The sequence below is a fragment of the Carassius carassius genome, chromosome 8 (genome assembly GCF_963082965.1).
Source record: "Carassius carassius chromosome 8, fCarCar2.1, whole genome shotgun sequence".
NCBI classification, from domain to species: domain Eukaryota; kingdom Metazoa; phylum Chordata; class Actinopteri; order Cypriniformes; family Cyprinidae; genus Carassius; species Carassius carassius.
Window position 1 is genome coordinate 35124774 of NC_081762.1, and position 14375 is coordinate 35139148.

A 14375-nucleotide genomic window follows, 5' to 3' on the forward strand; every position below is an offset into this window, starting at 1 on the left:
GAAACAAACGTGCTTTATGCTGGGTACTAAGGCTGAACGATTAATTGCATTTGCGATAATATCGCGATATGAGAAAATGCGATTTTCTAATCGCTACGTGCGCGATTTGAGGTGGGCACGTGACGCGAGCGAAAGAGCGGAGAACTCGGCTGCAACAACTTTTCATCCTGTCAGTTCATCTTTAACCTGTAGCGCAATGGCCTCTGCCTCGACGGAACAGTCAGTAACTGACACAGCTGCGACTTTAATCTCAAAGAGGAACAGCACGTCGGTGGTGTGGAACTATTTTGGTTTCAAAAAAGAAGATGCTGCACAGCTTCAGGTGTTATGCAGAGCATGCCGTGCTCCCGTTGCGACTTCACGGGGTAACACTACAAACTTGTTTCAGCACTTAAAAAAATACCACAAATCAATGTATGACAGTTGTATGACCAAAATACCGAGCACCAGTGCGCCAGACAGGCCAAATACCTCAAGACAGGGATCACTGACCGAAATGTTCGAAAGTGTCACTCCGTATGAACGTAATTCAAAACGGCACGGGGAAATCACTCGGGCAATAACCGAGTTCATAGCCAAAGATATGATGCCTCTCAGCACGATGACCAAGCCTGGATTCGTGGCATTGACATATACGCTTGATAAACGGTACAATATACCCTCCCGTACATACTTCAGTCAGACTGCCATACCGGAGCTGTACAAAAAGTGTAAAGAGAAAGTCGCCGCGGAGGTTAAAACGGTGGAGTTTTTTGCTAGCACTACAGATATGTGGTCAAGCCGCACAGCTGAGCCTTACCAGAGTCTTACAGTCCATTTTATTGATGAAGATTTCAACCTCAGAGCTCGCTGCCTACAAACTACCTACTTCCCAGACGACCACACAGGGGAAAATATTGCAGCCGGCCTGAGAGAAGGGCTTGCCAGCTGGGATCTCCACGAGGAGAATCACGTCTGCATCACGACGGACAACGCGTCAAATATGGTTCTGGCTGCGCGGCTTAATGAATGGACGAGGCTCCAGTGTTTTGGGCACAGATTACATCTTGCCATTGGTAAGTTATGTCGCGCGTGTGTGTGTGTGTGTGTGTGTGTGTGTGTGCGTGCGCGCAAAAGAGAGAGATGCGTCGATTAGTAATAAGCTGGATACAAATATATAAATTATGTGTAGTTGGGGATTCATTAAATTAATATTTCCTCCCACTCCTTTTCTAATATGTAAATTGAAATATTATGTTTTGATTTTATGTCTGTTGTGGAATGGCCACCTGCATTTTTGTTTTTTTGTTTGTTTTTGTTTTTTTACATGTTCTAAATAAACACAAAAAGTGTGTGTGTGTGTGTGTGTGTGTGTGTGTGTGTGTGTGTGTGAGAGAGAGAGAGAGAGAGAGAGAGAGGACAGGGGTGTGGATGTGTGCATTTTAGAATGACAGAGAATGTGAGTGTGTAATAGTGATAGCCTTGAATCACAAAACTCAAATTTAATTGTGTGTAATACACTACTTTCTATTTCTTTCAGAAAATGCACTCAAAGATGACAGAGTGTCAAGGGCAACAGCACTGTGCAGGAAGCTGGTGGGACACTTTTCCCACAGTTGGAAGAAGAAGGCAGCACTGATGGAGGCACAGAGGGAGCTCAAACTCCCTGAGCACAACCTCATAACGGAGTGCCCAACAAGATGGGGATCTAAAGAAATGATGATTGCTAGAGTGCTTGAACAGGCCAAAGCCATTTCTCAGGTATTGTCTGGAGATCGATATGCACGCTCCCTCATCCCAACCTGGCAAGATATTGATGTGTTGGAGTCGATTCACAAGGCACTGCATCCTCTACTGGAATTTACTGATGCTCTTTCTGGAGAGGAGTATGTGAGCATCTCCTACCTCAAGCCAGTTCTTCACCTTTTTGCCACATCAGTCCTGGCTGAAGATGCTGAGGACACTGACCTGACTAAATCAATAAAAACCAAAGTCCTAGCATACCTCAATAATAAATATGGAGACCCAAACATCCAGGAGCTTTTGGATGTTGCCTGTTTCCTGGACCCTAGGTTCAAAATACAGTACATCAGTACTGACAACATCCCTGCTATCAAGACCCGACTGAAGACAGAGATGGTAGACTTAGCACAGCGTACATATCATCGGGTAAATGATAATTATGTATTTCACAAAAACACAATTTTTCTGTAAAATCTAACTGGAAAACTAATGGCTGTTGTTTTTATCTAATAGGAGAAGAGGTCTCGTACTGAAACTGTTCAGATGCCTCAAAGTGCACAGCCCTTGGGGGAAAAGGCGAAGAGGTCTCTTGGCAGTTTTTTCAAGACCAGTGCAGCCTCTCCTTCTTTGCCTGTTGAAGATGTCGCAGAGGCAGAGTTAAACAATTACCTGATGACTCCTACCATTGATGGAGAAGATGATCCCTTGGCTTGGTGGAGGGTGCACAAGATCAGCTACCCACAGTTGTGCATCATGGCCCGCAAGTATCTTTGTGTACCTGCCACAAGCGCTCCCTCAGAGCGTCTTTTTAGCACAGGAGGGAATATTGTGACTTGCACTCGCTCATCCTTGAAGCCAGCAAAAGTCAATATTCTGGTTTTCTTAGCAAAAAACCTGTGAGCCACTGAGAACAAAACTGTTGGATCATTATAGCTGGCAGTGCCATACTCGTAGTGAACTTTAGTCTGTGTGGTGTGTTATTGTTGTGTACTTGATAAGTGAGGTTGATCTATTCCAAATTATAATATTCAAATAGTTTTTGTCTAATTTAAAAGTGCATTTCTCCATTTTTTTATTTATAACTTTATTTATTTTGATTTTACTAAATATTTTCAAAGCAAATGCTGTTGCAGTTGTGTGAAATGTTACTGACTTTGGAGCAGTAAGATAATTATTATTTTTAATTATTTTTTTCTTCAGACTGTAAATTTTGCACACAGTGTTTACAAAGTGCGCATACCTTTGTTTAAATTATTGAAATGCACAGTGGCAAAGCCATAGATGTTTCTGCAACGAGCAGTTCAATAAAAATGTCATTTATTTCAAGTCATACATGTTTTAATTTAATTATAACAAATAGGCCCAGCCTATGGGAAAGAACATTTCACACTAAATGCATCTAATATTGTGTTGGTCATATTTAAATAATTCATTACGTTTTGTTGGGGAAAAAAGAGGATAAAAAAATCTTTACAAAACAAATCGCATATTAAATCGCAATCGCAATATTGGGGAAAAAAATCGCAATTAGATTATTTTCCCAAATCGTTCAGCCTTACTGGGTACACACCAAAAGATTTTATAAGATTTACAAAATGTGATAGACCACAAACATGAAGATAAATATTTAACCGTTCTGCTCCTATAGTGTGTGGTGTGCCACGATGTGGATATAAAAAACCAGAGTCTCGACTGAACACAGGAAACCTCAGCAGACTTCAGAAAAAGCATGGCTTTTCATATCTCTTTCACGATCATATCTCTTTCTGATTAGATATTGTTTCGTTTCACGTGATAATCTCCAGAGCGTGCTTGCGTTTGTCCTCGGGCCTCCCCCACACATCAGGATTTCTGATCTTTTGGTGTGGACCCAGCATTAGCCAGTATAAAGGGTATGAAAAGTGCTCAAGAGCAACAAGTAAAACATGATGCTTGAGACGGCCTTATTACTGAAAATGCAAGCTGACTGTCCTCCAGCAGGAGGCGCTGTGAGAGCAGCAGAACACCTGCGCTCATGAACACTTCTTTATCAGATCAGATCGAATCGCCATCCAAACCTTTCCCTTCAGAGAAAACCCCCCAGACGAGGTTTGATTTCATTCAACGAAGTCAAACGCCACAAATAGATCAATGAATGGGAAACTCTGTATATCGAAATATCGGAAATGTGCTTAAAAATGATATCATTAATGATAATATTGCGATACATACTGAAATTGAATTATTGTCCAGCCTTAGTCTCAGTCTAAATTACATTCACACTGATGTTTTAGGAAGCCAAATAAATTAGAATATAATAAAAATAACAACAACGACAACGATGACAGTAACAACCATATATTGTAAAACAATTGCACTGTAAAATTATTGAAAATTTATATTTCATAGATATATTATTTATGCTTTAGACTGCAGTAGGGAAATTACAAAACTTTCCTAATTTGTACACTTGAGTGTTTTAAACCGCTAGCTGTCAGCAATTCATACAGCACTTTAAGCTTTTATTCTAACGGAAACGGAGGTAGAGCTTTTATTTTGAAGGAAAACTCTAGCTTCAGTGAAAACAGACTTGCAAAAACACGTCTCACAACAAATCTAGTGAAACGCTGTCTAGCGGTGGCTGTTGCGGTCCCAAACGCACACTAAACTCACAGCAGGTGTAATCTAGGAGTTGATTACATTCCTTCAGTGTGAACCGAGTGGTTCTGACAGCGCTTGATGAAGACTTGCATTGGCTGGAGCCCTGTATATCAGTCTGTGTGTGCTTTAATACATACAGCCCAACTTCTGATTTCAACCAGGTGGAAACTGCAAACACGTACACCGAGGAACAGAGAGGTGTGTGTTTGGTACCTGGTCCAGGAAGCCCAGCAGGAACTCTCTGCTGGCAGCGTTGGACGTGAAGAACCCGGACACAGCTTTGTGCAACACATTGGGATTGAGACGACGGCTGGTGGAGGGCAGAGCTCGCAGGGCACGGAGGACGAAGCGTGGCTCCTTCCCCTGCACGGCCTTCTCGATCTGCTTCACGTGCTCCTTGATCTCTGCAGCAGACAGACAGACAGACACATTCATCATCATCCACACGCCTCAGAGTGCTCGGCTGCTTTGATTATCACACTCTCACATTCAGAGGAAAATAAATAACAGTTAACACTGTTATCATCATGTTAACATGTGTCTTACAATAACAACAAGTTTTCAAGGAAATCTAATGTTAAACCTATTAAAATGTTTTTAAAACCATTGCCATCACTTTACAGTGTCTCAATGACAATCATTTGTCAGTGCTTCCCTCCACAGAGTTTAATGTGTGTAGCGGCGTTAGCTACATTAAAAAACTCCAGTACACTTCTGTATAAGGCTGAGCAATACAAGCAAAAATGAATATCTCTGTATTTTTTGGCTGATTTGCGGTATACGGTAGCCTATATATCTTGGTATTTTCTATTTGGATTAAACATGTAAGCATGTAGGCATATATTATGTCAGAAAAAGGGTTAAAATCACATTACATTGTAAAACTGCAGTCTAAAAATACATACATATACACATATATGTATATATATATATATATATATATAAATTCCATCTATAACAGTTCACTGGCATATTAAAAGTGCTATTGTCAATATATAGTGTAATATTTTATAAGAGTTATACGATTTTTTTAATAATGGTGCTGTGTCATAATTATTCAACCCCTATTCAACATTGCTGTTTTTAAATCACTTATTTGCATGGTGGGGAATAAAACAGTCTCAAAACACAATTAAGCCTTTAGAAACTCTATTAAAAACAGAATTAGCTTGAGCTGTTACACATACAGTTTGGCCCATGCATGTATTGAACTTGAGTAGCAAAATGTCAACAGAGATCTCACAAAAGCTAAAGAGAATAAATATCGTAGTACCTTAGAAAGGCTAAGGCTATATGATGATTTCCAAGACATTGAAAGTTCCTAGAGACACAGTTCTCAGCCTTATTTCTTAGCTTAAAGTGTGTTTTACCAGAAAATCTTTGAGGTTGTGGAAGAAAAAGCACAATATCATAAAATGTTTAATCAGAGCAACTGAGAAAAAACCTGCAATGTACAGCCAAAGACTTGCAAGATGACCCGATGAAAGGAGGAAAACCATTTCAATGCAGTGTGTAAGAAGAACACTAGACATGTGTGGCCTTCATGTTGAGACATCTTGATAAATACCACTCTTGATCAAGAAGAACAAAAGGCCGACTTGAACTTGATAAAATTCATTTGTGTAGACTTGTGGAGCTCTGGAGGAATGTTTTATGGAGTGATGTGACCAAACTGGAACTTTTTGGACCCATGGATCAGCGGTATGTCTGCTGCAAAAAGTGGCAAAGCTCATAAGCAGAAGAACACCATCTCCATCATCACCTGGAGGTGGATCAGTCCTGTTGTTGGGTTTCTTACTGTAGAAGGAAGTGGAAATCATGACTGTATGAAGGACATCATGGATTCTTTGAAGTATCAGGCCATTTTGACAAGAATTGTGATGTCTTTGGTGCAAAAACTGAAGCTGATGATCAATGGACTTTCCTGCAGGACAGTCATCCCAAAGTACATCATCCAAATCTACTTCTGCTTGGTTCAGGGAATGTACTTGAGTGACCTGTTCAGTCTCCAGGCTTAATTCTCATTTCAAATATCTGGTTGAATTTGAAGAAAGCAGTGGCAATGTGAAAACCAAAGATTATCAGTGATCTGAAAGCTTTTTCAGGTGTGGAATGGGCCAAAACTGTAGTAGAGCGATGACAGAAGCTTCTAAACACTTACAGACAGCGTTTATTGGTGATTTTAAAGAATAAAAGATTCTGCACAAAATTTTAGTTTTGGGGGGTTGAATAATTTTGAACATGAATGTTTAGAGCCAATTTGAATTTCATCATGATTCATCAGTGTTACACTCTCAGAATCACTCAAAAGTGTATTAACAAACTTTCTCTAATACTTTACTGATGCCTTTCTTAAATTGTTTTCATAAAATTTATGTCAGCCTCATTCACAGCCTTTCTGTCAGAGCTTCTAACGGTTTGAATTCAAACTATAAACTATAGGCTACTACGAGAGAAATAACACAAAGAAATTATTTAAATGCAAAATAAAAGAAAAAAACGCTCTGATTGGTTGAACTTCATCTTTTTCTCTTGCTTGTTTTGAACACTGCGCGTGGACAGAGGCGTCACTAGATTTGTGCGTAGTTTAGAGTGACAAATCATTCCAGCGTATTTTCAGCGTACAGGTCAGCACTCACACAACGGCGAGTAAAATCTGAGAATTCATTAGCACTTGGCTAATATTATACATCATTTAGTCGCCCAGAGTGAAGATTTACTCGCACTATGGAGGGTTGACAGCTTTGTTTTTGAAGGGAATGCAGCCTCGATCTACATAAATGTGTTTATGTTCTCGCGAATCATTCGTGATTCAACTTCACCTCCAGAAGAAGTGAGTGTAAGGGGTTTTTAATGAATCTTTGCAGATTGCCTTTCCTAATAATTTCCTAATTAGCAAGTTCTGCAGCTGAAGTAAACTCTGTAACATCACTACACTCTGAAGCATCACTACACTCTGAAGCATCACTACACTCTGAAGCATCACTACACTCTGTAGCATCACTACACTCTGAAGCATCACTACACTCTGAAGCATCACTACACTCTGAAGCATCACTACACTCTGAAGCATCACTTCACTCTGAAGCATCACTACACTCTGAAGCATCACTACACTCTGTAGCATCACTACACTCTGAAGCATCACTACACTCTGTAGCATCACTACACTCTGAAGCATCACTACACTCTGAAGCATCACTTCACTCTGAAGCATCACTTCACTCTGAAGCATCACTACACTCTGAAGCATCACTACACTCTGAAGCATCACTACACTCTGAAGCATCACTACACTCTGTAGCATCACTCTGAAGCATCACTACACTCTGAAGCATCACTCTGAAGCATCACTACACTCTGTAGCATCACTACACTCTGAAGCATCACTACACTCTGAAGCATCACTACACTCTGAAGCATCACTACACTCTGAAGCATCACTACACTCTGTAGCATCACTACACTCTGTAGCATCACTACACTCTGAAACATCACTACACTCTGAAGCATCACTACACTCTGTAGCATCACTTCACTCTGAAGCATCACTACACTCTGTAGCATCACTACACTCTGTAGCATCACTACACTCTGTAGCATCACTACACTCTGAAACATCACTTCACTCTGAAGCATCACTACACTCTGAAACATCACTCTGAAGCATCACTACACTCTGAAGCATCACTACACTCTGAAACTACACTCTGAAGCATCACTACACTCTGAAGCATCACTACACTCTGAAGCATCACTACACTCTGAAACATCACTACACTCTGAAACATCACTACACTCTGAAGCATCACTACACTCTGAAGCATCACTACACTCTGAAGCATCACTACATTTTGAAGCATCACTACACTGAAGCATCACTACACTCTGTAGCATCACTCTGAAGCATCACTACACTCTGTAGCATCACTACACTCTGAAGCATCACTACACTCTGAAGCATCACTACACTGTGTAGCATCACTACACTCTGTAGCATCACTACACTCTGAAGCATCACTACACTCTGTAGCATCACTCTGAAGCATCACTACACTCTGAAGCATCACTACACTCTGAAGCATCACTCTGAAGCATCACTACACTCTGTAGCATCACTACACTCTGTAGCATCACTACACTCTGAAGCATCACTACACTCTGAAGCATCACTACACTCTGAAGCATCACTACACTCTGTAGCATCACTCTGAAGCATCACTACACTCTGTAGCATCACTACACTCTGAAGCATCACTACACTCTGAAGCATCACTACACTCTGTAGCATCACTCTGAAGCATCACTACACTCTGAAACATCACTACACTCTGTAGCATCACTACACTCTGTAGCATCACTACACTCTGAAGCATCACTACACTCTGAAGCATCACTACACTCTGAAGCATCACTACACTCTGTAGCATCACTCTGAAGCATCACTACACTCTGAAGCATCCCTACACTCTGAAGCATCACTACACTCTGAAGCATCACTACACTCTGAAGCATCACTACACTCTGTAGCATCACTCTGTAGCATCACTACACTCTGAAGCATCACTACACTCTGAAGCATCACTACACTCTGAAGCATCACTACACTCTGTAGCATCACTCTGAAGCATCAATACACTCTGAAGCATCACTACACTCTGAAGCATCACTACACTCTGAAGCATCACTACACTCTGTAGCATCACTCTGAAGCATCACTACACTCTGAAGCATCACTACACTCTGTAGCATCACTCTGAAGCATCACTACACTCTGTAGCATCACTACACTCTGAAGCATCACTACACTCTGTAGCATCACTCTGAAGCATCACTACACTCTGTAGCATCACTACACTCTGTAGCATCACTCTGAAGCATCACTACACTCTGAAGCATCACTACACTCTGAAGCATCACCACACTCTGAAACATCACTACACTCTGAAACATCACTACACTCTGAAGCATCACTACACTCTGTAGCATCACTACACTCTGAAACATCACTACACTCTGAAGCATCACTCTGAAGCATCACTACACTCTGAAGCATCACTACACTCTGAAGCATCACTACACTCTGAAGCATCACTACACTCTGAAGCATCACTACACTCTGAAGCATCACTACACTCTGAAGCATCACTACACTCTGAAGCATCACTACACTCTGAAGCATCACTACACTCTGAAGCATCACTACACTCTGAAGCATCACTACACTCTGTAGCATCACTACACTCTGTAGCATCACTACACTCTGAAGCATCACTACACTCTGTAGCATCACTACACTCTGTAGCATCACTACACTCTGAAGCATCACTACACTCTGAAGCATCACTACACTCTGTAGCATCACTACACTCTGAAGCATCACTACACTCTGAAGCATCACTACACTCTGAAGCATCACTACACTCTGAAGCATCACTACACTCTGAAGCATCACTACACTCTGAAGCATCACTTCACTCTGAAGCATCACTACACTCTGAAGCATCACTACACTCTGTAGCATCACTACACTCTGTAGCATCACTACACTCTGAAGCATCACTACACTCTGTAGCATCACTACACTCTGTAGCATCACTACACTCTGAAGCATCACTACACTCTGTAGCATCACTACACTCTGAAGCATCACTACACTCTGAAGCATCACTACACTCTGAAGCATCACTACACTCTGAAGCATCACTACACTCTGAAACATCACTACACTCTGAAGCATCACTACACTCTGAAGCATCACTACACTCTGAAACATCACTACACTCTGAAACATCACTACACTCTGAAGCATCACTACACTCTGAAACATCACTACACTCTGAAGCATCACTACACTGTAACACTGTACCATTACTACACTGTAACGTCACTACTGTGTAACGTCACTACTCTGTAACGTCGCTACTCTGTAACGTCGCTACACTGGCGGTTATTGGACTGGTTCTGGTCAGTTCACTGTGGCTCTGTGCGCTTCAGAATGGTCGGGTAACACACGGCAGATCACAGATACGAGGGCATCACTGTCAGGTGTCCGTGTGGTGTGACCGGTAAACGAGCGTGTGCTCGTGTCGTGACTGATATATATGATAATAATGATGTGTGTGTGTGTGTGTGTGTGTGTGTGTGTGTGTGTGTGTGTGTGTGTGTGTGTTGTTCAGACCGTCGAGCGTCAGCTGGTCCTGCTCTCGCGGCGCGCGCGGATCCTCTTCCTTCATCTCAACATCTTGCGGGTCCGCGCCGCTCTTCTCTTTCTCCGCGCGGGGTTTCTCGCGTCGTTTTGCCGTCGCTTCTTTCATGTCTCAGCACAGTTGTTGGAGCGCGATCGCAAAATGTCACAATCGCGTGTAAATAAGAAGTTGAAGGAGCGTTTGATTACACGCCGAAGATGACTGGCAATTCTGACGGACCGCGGTGCATTCTGGGAGGCTGGCGCTCTTCCTCGCGCGGTTTCTGTGTGGAGCTGAGGCGCGCGAGGAGAGTGCTGCCATCTAGTGCTCAGCGTTACTACAGCAGCACACAAACCCTTCAGTCTGAGCGCTGCAGAATGATGAACTACAGCCTAGCTGACCTGTTTCATAAAAACATATTAATACACCTCTTTCTGCCACTCTATCAGCGCGTGTAATGAGCATGTGCATGTGGTGATTTACTGGATAAGTATTAACTTTTTCTAACAAATTAACAAATGTCCACATCCTTTCTTTGCAGTTTTTAAAACAAAGAACATTCAAGGGAAATAACAAATACGTTTGGAAAAATATAAGTTTGGAGAATGGATATGTAACAAACAATCAAATAGTCAAATAAATAAATAAAAAGTACCTGCACGTGTGTTGGCACGACTGGCTGACAACGTTTTTTTTTTAAATGTAAAATATGACCTTGATCTGCTGTGGGTCGAGAGGAAAGGCACTGAAGCGCACGACGCGTACAGAAAGAGCAGGTGATCACACTTTAACAGGATCCACTCTGTGTGCAGCTTTAAAAGACACTGTAACACAATACCGACTAAGAGCTCCCAAAATGTTAATAAATCTCTTTACACCTTACCATCCAACCTTGATTTATATCAGATAAAGCATTATGTAACAGTGTACAGTATTTCCAGATTTAAACTTTGGCTACAATTTATAGTTATATTCTCCCCAAAATGTTTTAAGGCTATACCGATTTCTATTTGAATTTAATGTAAATATAATGAAAATTTATTGCCAACTGAGACAAGTTGAGGAAAAATAGCAAGTAAAAGACAAATGTATATACATATGTGTTTGAATGTTTCTGTAATGAACAGTTTTTAGAAAACCAGAATGCCTGTAAATAAACTATATGAATGATTGGCATTTCACACAATAGTCAATGAAAACACAGGTCCACACAGCGCCACAGTCTGAAGAAGTAGATGTGTGGGTGTTAAATATATATTTGTGTTTTTGAAAGAATAGGTTGAACATCAGAAATCTCAATAGAACAATGCCTTGGCGCCATCTACTGGCAATTTTATATTGATATTTAGTAGTATAATATTTATTTAGCCTCCTTTCATTTCGGCATTTACAACTCGGTTTAAATGAGCTTGCTAGAAAAGAACGATTTTTTTATAACATAGAAATTCAGAATATAATGAAGTAATGCATCCATCCGCTTTTTTATTATGATTGGAGCCTATTTCCTATTCCCATGCAGGCTCGTGCATAATTGATATTTCGAAATACTTTCAAAGCTTTTTACTGTTGAGATTAGTTTTTTTTTTGTGTGGGTTTTTTTTTTGTTATGTATCAAAACCTAAATATTATTTTCTTAATATCCTTCTAGGATGTTAAAAGCTAGGCCTATGTAGCCTATAGCTATTAATGTGATTTTCTCTGCTGAAAATAACTTAATCTAATTTAATAATTGCTTAAATTGCTGTTCGAACAGTCTCAAATAAGAGAAGTCCATTAAATTCAGTTAAATTCAAATTTAGTTGTAGAGTATAGCGCTTTTCACAATACATATCGTTTCAAAGCAGCTTTACAGAAACTGCATTTCAGGAATGTAGCCTACGTATAAAATACAGTTAGTTAGTCATTTATTAATCCATCATACAAGTAGCTGCTTTAGCTTGGTTAGGAAAGAAGTGGTACTCCACCGGCTCCTTATCACAATCAAAACCATTCTCTGTTCAGATGGCTAGAGAAATAATTAAAGAGGACAGACAGAATGAATTATTTTTCATTTATATTTGATTAAAAATAAAGAGGTTATAAATCATTTGGATTAACTAGATTAACACACCACCACAAAAACCTCCACAAGAAGGAAACGTAATGGGACATTTTTTGTGTTTTTTATTATGATGATAATTAAGATAGGAAAAAATGGCTACTGCTTTAACTGTATTAAATATTGTAATATTTCCACGCTCAGTGTATATATATATATATATATATATATATATACGCACACACACGTATATAGAAATGTATTTGCTATATACACTAAATACTATTTATTCTATTATAATTTCCACTCTGTTAGGTCTATAAATCTAGCTAGCCATAGCTCATTAAGTCAAGTCAAGTCACCTTTATTTATATAGCGCTTTAAACAACATACATTGCGTCAAGTCATATAACTATGTCAGATCTGTTTTTACAATCTTTTGACAGGACAAACATTCTCCATAATATAGCCTTACAGGGTGGAACATTTCACAAACTAAAAACCAAGTTAGGAGTGAGAGTTGAAGCATTTCTGAGTTTGTACAGATGAATACCAGCGGGGAAAATAAATGACGTCACTGCTATAAAATGGTGGGTCTTGGAAGGGGAGAAAGTATGTACTAACAGGGTGGAGATGACTTCAGGTAATTAAAGAAAATTGTAAAAATAAAAAAGAACTATATTTTCACATGATTTATATGTATGATCAGAGGCAGTTTAGCCTAGTCTATAACATAATTAAAACTAATTTTGAGTTTTTTAAAATCATTTTATGGTTTATATTTCTTGTGGAAATTGATTACTTGCATGGAGGACGTACTAAAATTGAATGCATATATCAATGAAAAGGTGTGTAAAATACAAAATAGTATATATAATTTACATGGTGGTCATAAAGGGATGGACATGGTCAGAAACAATGCTCAGGTAGGTCATGGCATTTAAACAATGCCCAATTGGCACTAAGGGGCCTAAAGTGTGCCAAGAAAACATCCCCCACACCATTACACCACCACCAGCAGCCTGCACAGTGGTAACAAGGCATGATGGATCCATGTTCTCATTCTGTTTACGCCAAATTCTGACTCTACCTCTGAATGTCTCAACAGAAACCATCACAGACTCATCAGACCAGGCAACATTTTTCCAGTCTTCAACTGTCCAATTTTGGTGAGCTCGTGCAAATTGTAGCGTCTTTTTCCTATTTGTAGTGGAAATGAGTGGTACCCGGTGGGGTCTTCTGCTGTTGTAGCCCATCCGCCTCAAGGTTGTGTGTGTTGTGGCTTCACAAATGCTTTGCTGCATACCTTGGTTGTAACGAGTGGTTATTTCAGTCAAAGTTGCTCTTCTATCTCTTGAATCTTGAATCAGTCGGTCCTTTCTCCTCTTACCTCTAGCATCAACAAAGCATTTTCGTCCACAGGACTGCCGCATACTGGAGTAGAAACATCCAGAGCCACCGTGCACAGGCGTGTGCAGGAAATGGGCTACAGGTGCCGCATTCCCCAGGTCAAGCCACTTTTGAACCAGAAACAGCGGCAGAAGCGCCTGACCTGGGCTACAGAGAAGCAGCACTGGACTTTTGGACACATTTTGCATGTCATTCGGAAATCAAGGTGCCAGAGTCTGGAGGAAGACTGGGGAGAAGGAAATGCCAAAATACCTGAAGTCCAGTGTCAAGTACCTACAGTCAGTGATGGTCTGGGGTGCCATGTCAGCTGCTGGTGTTGGTCCACTGTGTTTTATCAAGGGCAGGGTCAATGCAGCTAGCTATCAGGAGATTTTGGA

At 40.5% G+C, this 14375-nt stretch overlaps 2 protein-coding genes across 2 annotated transcripts in view; one reads left to right on the forward strand and one right to left on the reverse strand.

Moving 5' to 3' along the window:
- psmd3 (proteasome 26S subunit, non-ATPase 3) overlaps positions 1-10817 on the reverse strand; it is a 29118-nt gene extending 18301 nt beyond the window's left edge. The window contains exons 1-2 of the mRNA XM_059556954.1: positions 10544-10817; positions 4576-4766 (exon numbers count right to left, since the gene is read on the reverse strand). Coding sequence (XP_059412937.1) covers positions 4576-4766; positions 10544-10679 — 327 coding nt within the window. The 5' untranslated portion in view covers positions 10680-10817. The remainder of the gene's footprint in view (positions 1-4575; positions 4767-10543) is intronic.
- LOC132144822 (E3 SUMO-protein ligase ZBED1-like) lies at positions 113-3269 on the forward strand. The gene is made up of 3 exons (XM_059555390.1): positions 113-1055; positions 1520-2148; positions 2236-3269. The coding sequence occupies exons 1-3, from the start codon at positions 197-199 to the stop codon at positions 2620-2622; spliced, it is 1875 nt and encodes a 624-aa protein (XP_059411373.1). The 5' UTR covers positions 113-196; the 3' UTR covers positions 2623-3269.
- Positions 10818-14375: the final 3558 nt, after the last annotated feature.